The sequence below is a fragment of the Pithys albifrons genome, chromosome 3 (genome assembly GCF_047495875.1).
Source record: "Pithys albifrons albifrons isolate INPA30051 chromosome 3, PitAlb_v1, whole genome shotgun sequence".
Taxonomy (NCBI): Eukaryota; Metazoa; Chordata; class Aves; order Passeriformes; family Thamnophilidae; genus Pithys; species Pithys albifrons.
This window is the reverse complement of record NC_092460.1, coordinates 5,651,239-5,670,415: the sequence shown is the minus strand read 5'-3', so window position 1 is coordinate 5,670,415 and position 19,177 is coordinate 5,651,239. Positions and strand designations below refer to the sequence as shown.

At 40.5% G+C, this 19,177-nt stretch overlaps 1 protein-coding gene across 2 annotated transcripts; it reads right to left on the bottom strand.

Moving 5' to 3' along the window:
* Nucleotides 1-754: 754 nt before the first annotated feature.
* On the bottom strand, nucleotides 755-18,458 carry TMF1 (TATA element modulatory factor 1). 2 transcript variants are annotated; one of them, XM_071550279.1, is made up of 17 exons: nucleotides 18,126-18,458; nucleotides 13,890-15,124; nucleotides 12,267-12,370; nucleotides 11,283-11,409; nucleotides 10,270-10,375; nucleotides 9,526-9,668; nucleotides 8,830-8,996; nucleotides 8,517-8,673; nucleotides 7,903-7,995; nucleotides 7,101-7,257; nucleotides 6,190-6,382; nucleotides 5,870-5,939; nucleotides 5,694-5,786; nucleotides 4,534-4,644; nucleotides 3,730-3,876; nucleotides 3,210-3,335; nucleotides 755-2,443 (listed from the first exon to the last, which is right to left on the bottom strand). In XM_071550279.1, exons 1-17 carry the CDS (start codon nucleotides 18,265-18,267, stop codon nucleotides 2,300-2,302), a joined length of 3,315 nt encoding a protein of 1,104 aa, XP_071406380.1. In that variant the 5' UTR covers nucleotides 18,268-18,458; the 3' UTR covers nucleotides 755-2,299. The 2 variants fall into 2 exon arrangements, with proteins under 2 accessions (XP_071406380.1, XP_071406381.1); XM_071550280.1 differs by lacking the exons at nucleotides 755-2,443; nucleotides 3,210-3,335; nucleotides 3,730-3,876; nucleotides 4,534-4,644 and adding an exon at nucleotides 5,092-5,158.
* Between the last annotated feature and the right edge of the window lie 719 nt (nucleotides 18,459-19,177).

Genomic DNA, 19,177 nt, shown 5'->3' with positions numbered 1-19,177 from the left:
AGACACAGAAGGCCATCTGATTCTCAAGTGATAGTAAAGGTTGCACTAAATGGGAATAAAGAATCCAAAAATAGTTAATACAAATATTTACATCTACCCTTGTAAAATTTAAAAATCTAACACCTGTCAAATGTTTTTACATTGAAAATAGTTAATGGTGCCTGCATGTTAAGACTTTCCATTTACCAAAGCTCTTCCTGAAAACCCAAGACAGCCCGAGACATCCTCATGTCTGCCCATGTCAGCCCTTCAGGAGCATCTACTCACAAATTACAGGGGAAACGTTACCTTCAAAAGCACTGGCAGCAGCAGACCCCAATAAAAGTTCAAAGGATGATGTTTTTGAAGAGTGCTGCATTTGTCTACCGAGACTGTCAAAAAATGCTGAAAACCAGTGATTTATCGATTCGCTGTAGGTGATAAAAGCTGAACAGAACTTCTTATCTTTGACCATCATAAAAATTTGTTTTCCCAAGAAAAGGCTGAACTAACTTTTGCACATCATAGTTCTAATACACAATAAATCAGTAAAACTCCAGACAGTGCTTTTGTAAGGAGTGCTTTTTGTTTGGGTTTGGTTGGTTTGGGGCTTTTTTGAAACTCAGAGCAACCAACCATGATTCAATATGAAGGCAAAGTCTTGAATTCTGAGGTTTTTAGAAATAAAATGGAATCACCATGGTTTCCAAATCTGAAATGAAGACAGTGAGGGTAATTCCCTGCCACGTACCCAAGACAAAAAAAAAAAAAAAGGGAAAAGAAAAAAGTATTTTTATTAAAGCAGTTAAAAGTTTGTAACAGATGGGGAGTTATAACAAATTTTAGTGTTTTTGCTCTATGGCATTACTGAAACATTCAGAGTAACTGCCTGAACCTCAAACTGGACTAGGATTTTACAGGAATGTGCCCTTGCCTATGTAACTGCGGGGACTAACTGTTCTCCCAGAGAGGAATAAATCCTTAACACCCATAATAAACTCATATTACCCACAGGCTTTTCTCCAGACTCCAGAAGCAATTTCTCATCCTTCACATCCTTTGTCTCCCTCAGGCCACTGAATAGCCAAGGAGGAAGAGCATTCCCAAATATAACATGAACAAATCTGGGAAAAAAAACCTCTCTCCCAACAGAGGCACTGGTTTGATAAGCAAAGAATTTCAACTGCTGAATATTTCACATGAGTAGGTTCCAAAATGCAGCAAAATATTTGCTCTCTGGAATGCAGAGAGGAAGAGGAAAACTCCTTCCCGCGATTCTCAGCATTCCCAAGGGTCCAATTCAAATGTTTCCTCTGACATTACCAAAAATGCAGCTCAACTCCAAGTCACATGGATGCCGTTTGACCAATACTTTGCTTAAGGAATTGCATGAGAAATACTTTGCAGTCACTGGAGACTTGCTTGAAAACTATATTAAGTCACAGTACAATTTTACAGAAAGTCTAAACCCTGATACTTATATACCAGGGACCATGAGAGCTGCAGAAATTTATTTTTAAAAAATCAGTTTTCTGCATTCTTCTGAACTGTTTTAGCTACTGTTAGAAATCAGCAACTAAATCTAGGATAAATATTTAATAGCTCAGATTTCTGGTGCTAAAATTGGACACATTTACAATTAGAAGCAGAGCTGTTGTCTCTGGACTGCTCATGAGAACACAAGGAATATACAAGATGAAGCTGTAATTTAAAGTCTCATCTGAACCTCACACTCTGCTTCAGAAGGCTTAGTGTAAAATAGCCAGACTAATCTGATTTGTTTAGGAATAATCACCCTAACATGTTCAGATGTTGCAAGTACAACTGTTAAGATTTTCCTGTCATAAAAATATCCACCAATTATGCAAGTCACTGCTAATTTCTTATTAAAAATTAAATTATGAGGCTTTAGAAAAACTCCTATGAAAAACACTTAGGAAAGACTTCTACTGTGATTTTCATAGGTTTACAAGGATTATGAAACAAGGGCTGTTTTAGCACAACTCATGCCATCCAGTACTGTCTCATGAGGTAACAACCATCATTTCTGCTACTGTTTACAAGTAAAATGACCCACCATTTAGCAAAGACTTAAATAAAGGGATGACTGAAAAAAAAATTAAATATTGCACAAATAATTTAACTGCAGACAGAATGGGACATTTAAAGCATTGATGTTTCTGTCAACATATGAACTCTATTATATAGTCACATTTTCTATAATACAGTTATTTTTTTACAAGACATTTAAATTCAGCATTTACATAAACAGTTATCTTTACAGTCTGTTATCATCTAATGTTAAGAGTTCCAGCAGGAATTAATTTTGTCTTTGTTTTAAAAGTTCATCTATTTGAGTCTTGTACATGTTTTTCACATCTTCCAGATCCAACCGGAGTTCCTCAGCTTCCTCTGCCTTCTCTCCATACATCTGGAGAATTGTGTTGTACCTTTGATCCAAATCCTGCAAGGACACAAGTTTGTTATCTGACTGCTTTTCAACTTCTAAACAGTTGCTGCTGGGGCCTTACTTTATCAAAGTATAACTACAATGAGGCACACTATAAACTCTTCAAAAATACTCTGTGCTTTGAATATGGCTGGATTTATACTCTAGATATTAAAAGGAAGATATTCTAAAGATCCTACAAATAATTAGTGCTGGTTTCAGTGCATGTACTGAAGCACCTTGAATTTCAATTGCTATAAGAATTAGAAACAGTCAGAAAACTGCACTGCTTTACTGACCAGTTTGTGACATATTTCAGCAGAAAACTGAACTGATGATTTCCAGAAATATTCCAAAACTATTTCAATTTAAATTCCTAAACATTAGGATTAAAATATTTGTCTTATTTCCTTTATCTCTACTGGACACTCAGTTTTTCTGCATCAATCTCTCAAATCCATGTTATTTCTCAAAACTCCCCCTCTATTAAAAGGTCCAGTTCCAGACAGGTGTCTTAGATGACAGAAACAAAAATGTTCCTGTCCTGATGTAGCACACAATCTTCTGCACAGAACACATTTCCAACAACTGTGTTTTGAGGTGACTACCCAGCCATGGAGTGGGCATTTTCAGTTTCTACTATATAAAAATCCCAAACAAGCTCCTCAGTCATTTATGATTAAGAACAGATTTGAATATAATCCTAAATTGGCAGAGGCATTCCTAATAAAAACTCCGGTCACATGAATTTTACATGGATTTACAATAGAAAAACATTTACCTTTAACTGTGTGCGTAATTTTGGTATTTCCTTCACTTTTTCTTCAAGTTCATCATTTTGATTTGTTAATTTAACCAGTTCCTCTGCCATTATTGATCGAGTTTTCTCCAGGTTTCCAATTTCCCCCTAAGGTAAACACAGATAACAATTAGGAGAGGGAAAGAATTCACCTTATTTATAAAACACTGAGTCAAAATATTTTGATGTAGTAATTAAGGCACTTTCTTTAGTCAGACTATGAGACAGCACACACCTTGGAAGCACTCTCCTCTCAAATCTGATCAGTGGTTTGGGGGTTTTATTTCCCTTTTTTATTTATTTGAGAAGTTTTCTGGATAGTCCTTGCCCAAACAAGGTGCTCATCCCTACAGATACCTCCACCTCCAGGAGCTATTCTGGTTGTCAGAACTGTCATAAAAGTGACCAAGCTTTCTGAATAAAAAACCAACAATGTAACATTCACTGCATTAGTATTTACACTTGTAAACACTGTTTGGTTATGTAAGAGTGACTATAGTACCTGTAGATGTGAAATCTCTCCTTCTCTTAGTTTTAGCTGTGACTGGAGGTTTTCAATTATACTTGAACCTGCTCCCATCCTTATGGCATCATAGAGATTGCTCCCACTAGTAGCTATTGGTCCAAAAGAGTGATCATGAGGATCATCCTACAAACAAAAGGTTAGAGAAGCTTCAAATTAGACTAAAATGTGCACACTTTGAAATCTTTCTTCTCATAAGTATTATATCCTCTATAATTTAAAATTATGCTGTGCTAGGCAAGCATTTCAATGCTTAAAAGTTGTTTTTAAAACAAAAGCTTAAGGTGAATAGGTACAATTTGGGATAGCTCCTTACTGTCAAGTTCTCATGTCACCCATACAGGTGCCATTTAACTCTGACATCAATAACCAGCTTGACAGGGAAGGAGCAGCAATAGGAGAATTCACACAGTCAGAGACCTACCTAGGGAACAAGGGTGTGCCCTAAACCAAGACTGCTAGTAAAAATACATCAATTTATTCAATTCCTACTCGTGATATTCTGTTCTTCTAATGAAATCTGACATGTCAACTCAGCACAAATACACATATGCATAACTCTGCAACAGAAGTTGTAGTTGTAGTTTCACCTGCCTCACACGTTTTACATGCAGAGACACTTTGTAAGCAGGTTTTGGGTGTTTCTGCTCATGAAGAAGTTACCTTGTCTAGGGTCAATATACTCTTGAGGAGTCATTTTCTCCATTAATAAAACTTCTTGAGGAGGAAAGTAAGTAGTCTGTCAAAAAAAAAAAAAAAGGCAATATAGGTGATATATCCTACCTGTGAGAGGAAGGAGGTCTGAAGACCTGCCATGTCCACCCCACTGATGGAACTGGAGCGTGACATTGATGGAGTACTTGAAACAGTTTCAATTGTAAATGACTTCCGATCCTTAAAAACAAACAAGAACAGACAACATCAACAGTTAGACAAAAAACGTTCACAACATTGTAAAAGGAAGATTCTATAAAAAGACTGTCTTTTTTCACCACTACCTATAAAAACACTATGTGATAGTTAAACTTTCTACTTCCCCAGGCCCTAAAATATGTGAAAGTTCAACAATTAAGAATGTCCATGCTAAAACACGTAACAGACTATGTCCATATTCTCAGACTTTTCAGGAAATGAAGACAGAAGTCGCAAATTACACCAAAAGTTTCTCTTTCAAGTAGCCAAGGGAGATTCAGAGGCAGTTCTGTATGCCCAAATGTATCACAGGAAAAGTATTCATACACAGAAGAAAGTCTCTCTTTTTTTAGAATGAAAGTTAATACTTGTGGATTTTTTCCAACAAATTATATTAATTAAATTCTGAGATTTCTCACATGCCAATACCTTATTGATATACCTTCCCAACATACTGGCCTCTTTTTCCAGGTAGCATCTACAAGAATGTTGCTCTCTAAAGAATAAAGAACTTATATTTTAGGACTGGAGACAGTAAGAAACCAATAATATAAGCAGTTCTATTTGAATATCAACTGTTAATTAGCAGTAGCAAAGTTAATGACTTCTGAGGACTGCTCTGTGACTTGTGACTTCAGCTGGAAAGCATGTGGTAGATTACACACCCTCATGTGGAACAAAACAGCAATTCAGTGGAGGCAATGCTAAGTAGTCTAAGCAAAGAAAACAAGTAGCTTCAGAAGAGAGAGAATGAAGAGCACTCAAAACCCCCAGAAGATTAAAACAATTGTATCCATATTTTACCTCTTCTCAGGTGAAATGGACTGTTACTCAGAACATATTTCAGTGAGTCTAATACAACACTTATTTCACTGCAAATGAAAGGCACTCACAATAAAGAGAGAGCCAAGTGCCCAGTGGCTACAGAGCATATGCTGTATATACTGCGAGGTATAGATACCTACTCTGAGTTTCAGGTTATAGAAAACTACTAAAATAACAGTAAGACTTAGAGATGTTTGTTTTGGTACCTTCTCCTTTGCTGCTTCTTGCACGAGAATTGCCTTCTTCCTTTCCTGTTCAACTTTCATCTTCTCCATTTCTAACTGAGTAGCCAGCAGTGTCTGCACAAATAAATACAGGCTGTTAACATCCTGCTAGCTCAGACTTCAATAATAATGTGGATTAAAGCTGAACAATGCAATACCTTTTCTTTTTTTGCATCTTCCAGGGTTTTTGCATACTCATCTTTGAGCCCTTCTAGTTCAATCTCATACCTACATTGAGGAAGGAAACAGGTAGAGAAGGTGACTAAGTAAGTATTCTCTGTTTACTTTAGACTCATATGCTTTTAAAACAAATATAGCTCCAAGGCTATAAAACATTATGAATGTAACACCTTTCAATCTTTAACATGAAATAAAATATTCTGGGCAACTTCATCAATATTTTGCTATCAGTAGTCAAATCATCACTTAATTTCACTACAATTTTAAAGAAATGCTGTTAACCAAAAATGCAACTTACCTACTGTTTTCATTTTCTATTTTCTTCAATTTGTTTCTCTCCACTTCCAGCTGAGCTTGAAGGCGTGTATTTTCTTGCCTCAAAAGACTATTCTGAGATTCACAAGACGACATCTGAATTTTATTAGCAAGAAGTTCTTCTGTAGCAGCCCGTTCTCTCTCAGCAGCTGCTGCTAGAAGAGTTTGAGACTCACCTAATATTAAGAAAAACAGGGAATTTAACATTTTTTCATCAAACATCTACAACATGGGCCACTTACTTATGCATCGAAATTGAATTTGTGATAATTTTTTTATATGCAACTAATCTTTTTTTTTCTAAATGTATTTTGTTTTCTTTTGTAAAAGAAATTAAGTATATTCCACCACATGGTCAGAGGATTAAAGCAATACAGGAGAGAAACTTCCTACTCTTTCAGAATGTAACATACAGCTGCAGATTGCCTTCAGAAAGGAAATAATTTCTTTGTGTTCCTTTGGACTTTTTATGTATTTTTCATTTAAGACAATAGATTACTACTGTATCAACCAATATCATGTATCATCACCTATGCAGTTAGGTATGCAAACTATTCCAACCTTTACAATATCTAAGCACCAGGCACGACAATCAAAAAATACTGGGGTATTTTCAGTGTCTCAAAGTTCATCCTTCCTTCAGATGCTGCAAGGACATGTACACCTTAACACCTCCACCTTACTATGTTTTAAAGACAACCAGTGGATAATCTGTCCAAGAACCTTGGCATAATTCTCCCCATACCATTTCCTTACAGTTAAAGCATTTTGTGCTCATCTCTCCTGATCTACTATTTACACTTTGGGCAACATGAAGCCCTTTAATTTTACCTTCAGGTATCTCACATCTTCATCATGAGCCTCACAGTTCAGTAAAAGCTAAATACATCTTACCCAGTCTGTCAGAAAGGTTCTTTTCCAGTTTTTCCCACGCAGAGGTCTGTGCTCCAAGGGTGGCTTGAAGATTTTCTATCTGCCGGAGCAGGGGCCGTGTAGCGGATGTGACACTTTGGCTTAGTTCTTGGTTCCTGCTCTCTGCTTCTTGGAGTCTCTGAAATCAGAAATTAAATATAACTAAGCTTTAAAATCATATGATGGATTCAAAGATTAATAGAGAATTCAGCTAAATACATAGCAGATGCTTTACATTCTGAAATTATTGTTTTACAGTTGCTCCACATTCTAACATTCAGGTGCTCAAACTTGTAGTAAAGTGTGAAATTCCAAGAAAGAAGTTTAACATTTTTAGATACATGGCAGAGGGAGGGCCCAGAAATGTCCAGCTCTCTGAATGTAATTTGAAACATTTTGGCAAAAATCTATCTTCTGGACCTTAAGAACAAGAGAAATATTCTTAAGAAGCAGCTAAAGAGTCATTCAAAACACATTTGTCAGCAATTTTAGATCATTATCACAAACTTAATGTCTGTATTTTGTCTTATATTAAAAGGACAGTGTTCCATTTAGGAGGCATAATAAAAAAAATATTTTTTTTCACTATGTGATTTAAAAAAACATTTCCTTTAATATTCTTTGCTGCTCTCCACACGGGACAATTACTGCAAGTAACAAAGAAAACAAAGCCTCCCTTTCAGGCTATTAATGCCACTGCAGCACTTTATTTTCAGTTCTCTCATTTTACTTTCAGAAACCCTCCCTGCACATACAAGTTGGCATCATCTATTCATTAGAGTACCTGTTGTAGTTCACCAATTTCCTGGCGTAAATAATCTTCTTTTCTTGCTGCCTGCTGCTCTGCACGTTGCAGGGCCAGCCTCAAGTCTGCCACCTAAATAAACGATTAATTCTTACTAAACTGTCACTGAAAGTTATAGTATCACCTTTCCATTGTCACAGTCCTACACTATTTTCTAAACACTGTTAGACAGGTTATGTCTGTTTACAAGTAAAGGCTTCATTTTTGCATGCACACAAATAGTTCCACTGATTATCACTAAAAATTCTGTTCAATCGAATTTCTCGAACTTTGTATCATGGTAAGGGGACTACAAACTTAACACAGAGCCTGTCAAAATAACTTCATTTAGCCAAGTAAAATTATAATAGGTAAACTATAATAACGGAAATTATAATTTTATTTTTAAATAAAATTAGTGTTTTAAAGCTTAGCACAACTACCCCTGAAGACGGAACAAGCTCAACAGGAAAGAAATCCACTGGGTATTTGCTAAGCACACAAAAACAAGTTCCACCTTATACTGCACCTGGTTCATTACATCAGGTGCACACACCACCTCAGTACAGACATCTGTTCAATTAAAAAGTTTATTGACTGCACTTAAGACTCACCTGAATTGCCAAAGCTTCTTGTTGCTGCCGAGCCTCCTCCTGGGCCTTTTCCAGAGCTAACCCAAGCTCCTCCTTTGCCTTCATTTCCCTACTTAAGGCTGCTTCCTGAGCCTCACTGTCCTTTGTAGCATTTGCTTTATGGAGATCTGCAAGTTCCCTGAGGACAGAAAAGAAACCAACCAAACAAAAAAATCCCAATACATTTAGTTTACACAATGCCATCAGTGAGTTTACAAACAACTTTTTTATATATAAACATTTTGCAAGCATTGCACAAGAAATAGACACAGAATCTGAGTATGTGATCTCTTACTTGTATGCACTGTCAAGTGCTGCTTGGACACTCCTGTTCCTTTCTTCAAGGTCTTCCACCTCTGCCTGAAGTTTAGCAAGATCCTTTTCTTGTCGCTCCACGACGCTGTTCAGCTGTTTGATGCTGTCTCGATGCTGCCTCTCGAGGTCTTCCTTGCCATCAAGCACCTACCAGAGGGCAAACAAGACACATGAGACTGTCCCCAGTACCTGGGGCAGACAATGCCATCTGAGGACAGCAACGACTGTGGCAGCCAATTTGGGATGAGGTTACACCAAATGACTAAACGCACCTAACATTTTGCAAAAGGAGAAAGCTTATGCTCTGGGCCCTTCCCCAGAGGAGTGGACTGCTCTTCACCACAGTTTCACACACAAACAACAGACTGTGAGGGTGGAGAGGCCCTGGAACAGGCTTCTCAGAGGAGTTCTGGATGCCCAACCCCTGGAATTGTTCAAGGCCAGGCTGGATGGGGCTCTGAGCAACCTGGTCTAGTGGAAGATGTCCCTGGCCACGGCAGGGGCATTGCAATGAGATGAGTTCTAAGGTCCCTTCCAACCCAAATCATTCTATGATTCTATGAAATAGGAAAGTCTCCCAGAAAAGAATATTGTCTATCAAGAAACTTCCCAAAAGGTAACTCTGCAGCTAATCTAAAAAGCTTTAAAAAAAAAGAAAAATCAACAAATATCTCACCTGCTTTAAATGCTGCAACTCCTCTTCCAATTCCTTAATCTTTTTGTTCTGTTTTGTGTTAATATTTTCTCTCTCTTTCTCTTTGGCTCTTAATTTCTTAATAATGTTGGAATTGTGCAGCTGCTGTTTGGAAAGCTTTTCTCCTGTGAAGAAAATGAAAATAAAGGTAATGCATATTGCTGACACTGTATGGACTGTCTCTATTCACACCTGCCCTGCTCTTCAGTCCCATGACAATAACAATCAAATAAGTACAGAAATAGTTATTCTTACATTTTCTCATAAAAGTTCTTCAGTGTTAAATCTGCCTTATTCTGGGATGACCTTGTTACACTCAGCTACAGTGAGATAGGATAGGATGTGAATTGGTTTGAAAGTAAAGCAAATGAGCTCATTGTATCAGGAAAAAATAAAATGGCCTGTTCATTTAGTGACTATATTTTACTTCCAAAAAAAAGTATTAAAGGAGACACTGTAGAAATGCCTTAACAAAACCCTTATCAGATTTCTGCTGAATGGAGGTTTTATCTCACAGCCCCTTTTAATGCCCCTCTCCAGCCACCTGTACCTGCCCGACCCCTCCTGTTGCTCTTCGCTACTCATGAAATGCTTCAAATGTTCAGAAACACCCAACATGCTTCAAACTTTGCATTTTTTGCATAAAGGCAGCTCATATGCAAGGGCAGTATAATTCAAACTATTCTACACATTTTTACTATTAAAAAAAGAAATGTTCATTCTCACCTTCCTCCATTAATCCTTTGATTTGTTCTTCTTTTTCTTTCAGTAATTCAGCGGTTTCGTTGGTATTAAGTCTAGTAGCCAATTCTTCTTTAACAGTCTTTACTTCCTAAATAACACAATAAAATACTTAGAATCATTTATTAAAATACATTTAGGAAAAAACACACAGTGAGTTACACTAATCACCTTTTTATTTTCACCCCTTCCTCTCAGAAAGAGAGGAAATGTTTTTGGAAAACAATTTAGGTTGGAAGGGAACTCTGGAGATTATCTGATCAAAACAGATTGCTCAGAGCCTCATTCCATCAAGTTTTTAAAACCTCCAAGGATTGAGACTCTGTAAATCCTCTGTATAATTTGGTCCAACCCCTCCATCCATTTAATTTTCTATGCTTGAAAGTTTTGCAATACAGCAAACCAATCTGTCCTATTCACAAACAGGTATTAGGTAATTTTTCTATTTCAACTCACTCCTGTGTCAACACAGTGACAGGTACAGTGACAAACAACTGTGACAAATATTTGGTTTTCAGTCACAGATTTGATATTCCTTTTTTGCATTAAGTTACAAAATGCAATGCTGTGATACCAGGTCAAGAACATTTAAACCTCCTAAACTTTGTTGCTGCAGATTTCTTTACTCATTCCAAATCAATCTGTCGTCAGCCCTTAATTTTCCTACCAGATAATCCTCTAGAGGAGCTGTTCCCATTCTTCACCCCTTCCTCACACCCCCAGGCCATTCTCCCTCACACCAATGACAGTGCATATATGGGTACAAGGTGAATGAAAGCAGACCTTAAACCCTTTTTTTCCCAAATCAGACTAACTTAAAAATACCAAGGAAACACCAAGCAGCTGGATGGCTAAAATCAGCTTATGATGGTTTCTAATAGCACAGGACAGCACCTGTCAGCCTCATGCTCTTCCCTAGCTTAAGTTTTAGTAATTAAACCTCAAAAAATTTGTGTCCTAAAATAATAAGTATTAATTTCACTAAAAAGCCAAATTACCTTTTTAGCTGCATCTCTCTCTTTGCAGGCTAGTTGGAGCTTCTTCTCAGCATCTGCAATTCGCTGAGCAAACTCCTCCTTAAGAGATGAAAGGCTACTGCTCTCTTCTTTCATTCTAAACATTTCACTACATTTAAAATTAACATTTCAGAACAGTTGCATCATTATGTAACATTCCAAACAGTTTGCAACAGGTTGTCTAAATGCTTTTAAAAAAAATGTTTTATTTATTTTATACCAGTTAAGCAGAAGTCAAAAAAAAGCCACATCCAAATTAGAAGTACTAATCAAAAATCTTTATTAATTCTTTAATTTACCCATGAAAACAATTAATTAATTTATCTTAAATGTTTTGCCCCTAATAAAGTACTTTCTAATTAACTATAGTCTGCATCATACACAGGGCAAATTATTTAATGTATTTTTTAAGTTTAAGATCAATTTAGTCATTAAACAATAGCTTCATGTATTATCTTTAAATTTTTAAACTTGGTATTTGATCAGTGAACTGGTAAATAAAACTTTCCATTTTTACTGTTTTAATTTTAACCAAATTAAATAAGGAATTCAGGTTTTTCCTACAACCAGCCCTTCTACCACACTTACACTGCCTGTATTTTAGTCAGCAAAGTACTCAGTAAATCAGGTTTATCCCTCTGTATCAGAGAAGTCAAACTTCCTTAACAGCTGAATCCAGTCTTATAATAAAGATCTTTATCAATAACCAAGTCTGACTTTACATGTTTGTCATTCCTACTGCTTGCTTGCTGCAAAAAGCTTTCACCAGCCTCTTCCCAAGGGACATTTTGGCCCCAAAACATAACATATCTTTAAATAATTCTCATCAGAGCACATGCAATTGTTATTTCCACCTTTCCCAAGCAGTGCAACCTTTGCTCTAGACATCAAGCTACTTGGTCTGTGTATTGTGTAAGACAGAACAGCCCCAGTTACACCCACTATTGTGTGTGTTTTCATACTTACTCTTTGAGGTTATCATAAGCTTCTTCCAGGCGTGCCTTTTCTTTACTAGCACTTAATAACTGTATTTCCCTCTTCTCCAGTTTCTCAGTTAATGAATCAATCATCTGGATAATGTTTTTACAGATAAAGGTCAGATGAATGGGACAGTTAAAACACAAGAGGGACAGGCTTCCCCTTTCCCCACCACCATTCCCTCCCAAGACTATTTAAAGCTTAACTCATCAATGTTTTTAAGAATTTGAGGTAAAAGGGAGTGAGGATTACCATGTTTCTGCCACATTAATTCAGAACTAAGCAATATCTAAACACATAGATATCTGTTTTCTACATGTGTAAAAAATCCTACTTAATCAGCACATGTGGCTCATTTAAGTTCCTCAACAAAATCATCAGCAGTTATATTTAACTATAAATGAAGTTTTTAAGCAGAGCTGATAGCCCATAACTCTGTAGCTTACATTAAGCATTAAGACTCCCAGTGTTCCTTATATCACTCTTTACAGAATCACAGAGTAACTGATATGGGAAGGTCTCTCCTGTGAAACATTAACACGAAGCAGCAGAACAGCATCAGACGGGGGAAGGAAATTTCAAGCTGGGTCAAGAGCTCTTAGATCACATCATCAAAATAATTCCTTAATACTAGTTTGGAAAGCTGAACACAGAGAAATAACAAACACAACCAAATATACATATATAAACAAATGGAATAGATTCAGTCAGTGTAGCTGAATATGGGCCAATGAAAGACAAAATTTGCTGGGGACCACTATCACTGTTCCCCACAAAGTGTAACCAAAACAGTCATAGAAGATGGGAAAAAATTGGTCACTCACTACACTGGCAGAATGGGACAAAACACTCTGCTTCAAACTTCACTGTAGCCTCCATACATGTGGGTATTTTACACTGTCACACTTCCAGTCATTCCATCTACCTAAACTAGTCATGAACATTTCATTCAATCTGTTCACTATCCATAACTATGCTTTGTTTCTTTAAAAAGCCTCCTCTACCTCCTTTCTTTTACAAGTAAAGATCATTCCTGCTGGAAACAAATATCAATTTATCTAGTAAAAAGGACTTGTTTACACTAACTGCTGCTATCCTCAAAGAATATGCATAACACTCCTGGAATGTAATCCAATTTTGATAGTTGGCTGTGGTCAAAGAAAAGCGCTTGCAAAATATTTTCTTGATTATTGCTCAAATCCTAAAGGCTTGTAGTTTTGCAATTCAAATCAAAATATTCCAAGGAATCTCTTCCACCTTTCACAGAAAAAAAAATTACATCAAACAATTAAAATAACATATTTGATTTATCAAGGTCTGACCTACTGAAGTGCTGTTTGGCAGCACTGTTAACAATTCACAATTATGTTAGGGCAGGTGGATCAGGTGAAACCCAAAACTATCTGAAATTTCACCACAAATTTCACCTGTACTGTTCTTCTGCAGGGTATCAAGGACATATTTCTACAGGGTAAGATAGTTTAGCATCAATGAATTCATTCAAATAAGGTGAAGCTGATATTGGAGCTACAGGACAAGCCAATATAAGGAGATGTCAGGAGTTTCACTTGTAATTAAAGAGTGTGTTTGCAATACATGTTTTACAATTACCTTTTTAAACTCTTGCTTTTCACTGTCCTCTTCTACAAACTGTTCCACAGCATCCTGCTGTGGCTCAACCTCCTCCTTCACAACCTCTTCTTGAACAGTTTGCACAGCAGCAACCAAAACATCTGGCTGTTCAGAATTAACAGGGGTTGCACTTCTCCCACTCTCCTCCATCTCGGCTTCCTCAGCATGTAACACAGGAGCATCATTCAAGATCTCAGATTTATTTTTCAGGGCATCAACTGTTTCTGTCTTTGGCACAGTAGAACTGACAGTGACAGATGCAGAGGCAGAAGCCCTGCCTGATAACTCATCATCTGAGTTTATTTCGCTTACACTTCGACTGTCTAAGGACTGGACACTAAATGAGTCAATTCTTTCGAAAGCATCAGAGGAGCTGCAGCTCTCAGTCATTTTTTGGAAGTCATCTAAACGATTGTAATCCGCACAGGCAGATGTGGATAAAAGCTGGAATGATGTCTGCATGAGGTGAAGGCTGGATTTTGACTCTGCAGCTTCTTGTCTTGAACTCACTGAGCTCTCACTTATCACACTTTCATGGTCCAGAACTTCAATATCGCTGGTTGTGGAAGTGCCTGAGGAGAAAGTGCTAATGGGAGGTGAGGGGGTATTGCTTTGTCTGTCCTCAGCCTTTCTCTCCTTCCCTTCCAAACCCGTGTCTTTCGTGCCTGCACCAGGAGGCTGCGAGGGGCCCTCGGGTGCACCCGCCACTCCTTCCTCTCCTCCACCGGACTTTTCACTTGGAGCATCTTCAGGTTCCTCAAAATTCAGAGCCTTTTTGTCAGTAACTTCATTTGTGCTTGCTTCATGCTTGGCATCAGATGTAAGCACAGAATTCTCTTCTGATTTCTCCTGGGGAACATTGAGGCTTTTCAAGTCCAGGACAGCTATGGGGGAATCCTTCACTTCCTCCTCTGCCATCACTGGCACCTCCTGCTGACTGGGGGGGCCCTGAGACTCCTTTAAGGTGCTTTTCACCTCCTCTTTGGGTCGCTGAGATTTGGCTGGAGGTTTGGACACCACTGGGTTTTTCTGGATACTCTGAACATCTGTCGGGGAGAGAAAGGCACTGAAGAAGTTTTCGGATTCATCTACTACTGTCCTTCTCACTGGCTTAGTGATCGCTGTGGGTGATACCGGCTGATTCTGGGGCTCTGCAGTCGAACTTAAGCCCCAGGAAGATGTATCCCATCCTCCACTTATGAGAGAATTTGTTCCTAAAATAAGGGAAAAAAAAGAAGAAACAGGCAAAAAAACACCTTAAAATGTATTATTTTTCAGTATTTATCTTTTTAGATGAAACAGTTCAAAAAAAGATGTTTTCACTGTATTACATAAGTGAATATTATACACAATCCAAAACAGCATCATTTTCATGACTAATTCCTTACAAAGCTTGGAACCAATTTTTAGACAAAGCAAAAGAAAATGGTTTCATGCTTCCCTCTGAGGTGACCTCATCACAGTCTGTAACTACCTGAAGGGAAGTTCTAGCCAGGTGGGGGTTGGTCTCTTCTCCCAGGCACTCAGCAATAGGACAAGGGGGCACGATGGGCTCAAGCTCTGCCAGGGGAAATTGAAGTTGGAGATCAGAAAAAAATTCTTTGCAGAGAGAGTGCTCAGGCATTGGAATGGGCTGCCCAGAGAGGTGGTGGATTTACCATCCCTGGAGGTTTTTAAAGTGAGACTGGACATGGCACTGAGTGCCATGATCTGGAAAAGGGACTGGAGTTGGACCCAGGGTTGTACTTGATGATCTCTGAGGTCTTTCCCAACCCAATCGATTCTGTGATTCTTAAGCTTAAAACTTAAGCTGAGCACAGGCACCTCTACAAAGCAAAGAGTACATGAATAGAACCAACTTGCTCCCTCCCAGTTAAACAGTAACTTGAAGGCAGAAAGAACCCACACGCAAACTGCATCAGTAAATCCCAGAGTGACAACTTCATAAAGCAGATAGACAGAAGTGTCAGGGAAGAGGAAACAAGCTCGCAGAACATTCTGAGAGCTGCAAGGACAAGGCTGAAGGCTATTTGGGCAAAAAAAGCAATAATTGCTTTGTCAAAGGGAACCAGCAAAAGCAAATGTGGCCTCCTGTTTCCTGCAGCATGAGGCGGCCAGGCTAAACAACCTGAAACAGTGTAATTTGGAGAACATACAGATTACAAAAGGAGAAAACAAAATGGGTCTTAAAAGTTATCTGCCACCTGTAGCAGATAAACACTTCACACACCACTGCAGAACACAGAGGGGAAAAGCTTTAAATATTTGCAGAATTTACACCAAGAGAAAGGTCCTTGCCCTTCCAGTTTGTGGCAGGCTTTGTATTTTTCCTCACATACCAACCATCAGCACAGAGCTGACAATGCTCAGCAGCAGCAGCCCAGCTGAGAAGTTTTTTCTCCTCCTGTGGAGAAATACTGAATTGTTTAGTTCTGAAGCTCTTCTAAAACAACATCAACAGTTTCTATTATTTTACTTCTTGCAGGTTTTCCAGGACTTGTCAACAGCAAGGATAATAAAAGCTTCAGAATCAAATTTCAGTAGTATCCCAGGTAAGAAGATAAATCAAAAAGTAATAACCAATTTGATTTTGTACCTACAAATATAACCTGGGTAACATAACTGTATCAGGCTACTTAAAAACAAACTCACTTTACACAGCAGCATCTATTAAAAACTCCAAGTTTTATTTAAAGTTGACTTCCACTTTCAGGAACTGAAACAGTTGATAGCTGTTGGCCTCAAATCTCAAATTCAGATGACTACTGCTCTCACTGCCAAAAATACTACAAACATGTGATTTATTACCACAAACATTTGCTTTATTACTACCTGATTCAATAGCTGAGTTATTACTGCCCATGATTCAACCACTGCAGAAAAAGCTCTGAGTGAACTGTAACTTTCAGAACATATTTTGATGTCTTTTAAAAACAAGTATGTCTTCCCTGAAACCAAATGCTGATTTCCTTATGAATTACAGAACTACTATAAATACTGAGATATAAAAATACTGTTTGGACAAGTCTAGAATTTTAGTAAATTAAGCAAGACACTGTTTTCTACACACAATTCCAGTAATTTAAGATGAAATTGGACTCCTTGAGTGACTGCCAAGCCCATAAAAGGACAAAGACATGCAAAACTGACCTTTGCTGAGTGATCAACTTGGAAACCACTTTCAATTGCTACAGCTTTCAGTTTTCTGAAATCTGAAATCTTCTGAAATCTGACTCTGCTTCGGGTTCACCTGGAAATAATCTCCTACTCCAAATACATGGACACCCTCTAGGTATGGTTGTAGTAAGGACATTGATTCCAGGTGATTTAGTTTCCCACCCTTTTTTCCCTTAATTCTTATCTTTAAAATATTATTTATGAGCACAGGAAAGAAGTTTCTGATGAGAGAGCTTCTTTTTGCTCTTTCATTTCCAAACAGCAACTCAGGACTGACCATTCCTTCAGGTTCTACATTAGTACAAGTAAGAGAGACACTTCCTCAGAGCCATGACAACTTTTCCACCAACACATTCCTTTTCACAGAAGTTGGAGAATTATGAACTTGATGCCACGGAAAGTGGAAAGTTCACTTGGTTTATGTGGATCAGACTTTCAGCTCTGCTATTCCCATCACAAAGAGTGAATCAGTGAATGCCTCTGGAAGGGCACAATTTCTCCTTTTTTATTATTGAGCAAGTTTTTATCCCTTATCAGCCAAAAAACCACCGCCGTGAGGAACGTGGGTGTGAAGCTCAGTGCAATAAAACAGGACAGAGGTGACATCAGCGAGGCTGAGCTGGGCCTGCCCCAGCGCTGGGGGTGTCACCGTGCCCGGGGTGGGGACAGAGACAGGGACGGGTCACACAGAGCACAGGGAGGGGACAGCCCTGCCCAGGTCAGGGCACTGGGCAGACCGAGGGGACAGCCCTGCCCGGGTCAGGGCTCTGGGCAGACCGAGGGGACAGCCCTGCCCGGGTCGGGGCTCTGGGCAGACCGAGGGGACAGCCCTGCCCGGGTCGGGGCTCTGGGCAGACCGAGGGGACAGCCCTGCCCGGGTCGGGGCTCTGGGCAGACCGAGGGGACAGCCCTGCCCGGGTCGGGGCTCTGGGCAGACCGAGGGGACAGCCCTGCCCGGGGCAGGGGCACACGGCGGGGCAGGGCGAGGGGCAGGCCCGGCAGGGAGGGGAGGGCGCTGAGCCGCCCGCCCGCCCTTACCGTCACCGTAGTCGGGGATGACGGCGTCGGGCCAGGGGCTCTCCTCGGCCTGGATGTCCAGCACCCGGTCGATGGATTTCTGCGCCTGAGACAGCGCCTGCTTGGCGAAGCTGGACAGCTGCGAGGCGTTGAACCAGCTCATCCTCGGCGGCTGCGGGGCGGCCCACGGACACAGCTCGGACCCGCTGCCTGGCGGGGCTCGGCTCGATGCCCGGGGAGCGAAGGGAACGGAGCGGAGGGGAGCGCAGGGATGGGAACGGGAGCGAGGGAAGAGAAGGGAAGGGAAGGCACGGGCTGCCCCGCGCAGGCGCCGCCGGATCCACGTCGCACTCGGCCCGGAACGGGGCTGGGCCCGGAACGGGGCTGGGCCCGGAACGGGGCTGGGCCCGGAACGGGGCTGGGCCCGGAACGGGGCTGGGCCCGGAACGGGGCTGGGCCCGGAACGGGGCTGGGCCCGGAACGGGGCTGGGCCCGGAACGGGGCTGGGCCCGGAACGGGGCTGGGCCCGCCCCGGAACCAGCGCCGGGGCCGCCCCTACCTCGGCACTGCTGGAGGGGCTGGTGCTGCCCTGCGCCCTGCCCGGCCGGGGGGGGCTGGTCCTGCCCTCGGCCCTGCCCTGCCAGAGGGGCTGGTCTGCCCTGCCCTGCCCTGCCCTGCCGTGCTCGGCCGTGAGGGGCTTTCCCCCCTCCGTTCCTGCCGTCCCTGCCCGCCCATAAGGACCACCTCAGTTCCTGCTTCCCAACGCTGCCTTCGGCTGCTCAGAGATCACTCGCCGGGGTATTGCAGTCACAGAATCGAGTGGTTTGCGTTGGCAAAGCCCTTAAGGCCCATCCAGTTCCACCCCCTGCCATGGCAGGACACCTCCCACCAGCCCAGACTGCTCCAAGCCCTGTCCAACCTGGCCTGGGACACTCCCAGGGATGGAACCTGTGCCAGGGCCTGCCCACCCTCACAGGGAAGAATTCCTTCCTAATATCCATCCTGTATGTCCCCTCTTTCACTCCATATCCATTATTCCTTGTCCTATCACTACTCAGCTGGAAAGCTGGACC

Excerpts from the sequence above, each read along its gene's own strand:
- TMF1 (XM_071550279.1), bottom strand. The coding sequence starts at position 18,267 with ATGAGCTGGTTCAACGCCTCGCAGCTGTCCAGCTTCGCCAAGCAGGCG. Across the intron at positions 15,125-18,125 it reads CATCCCCGACTACGGTGACG|GAACAAATTCTCTCATAAGT; the intron begins GTAAGGGCGGGC and ends CCCTTATTTTAG. Across the intron at positions 10,376-11,282 it reads AGAGAGATGCAGCTAAAAAG|GAAGTAAAGACTGTTAAAGA; the intron begins GTAATTTGGCTT and ends TGTGTTATTTAG.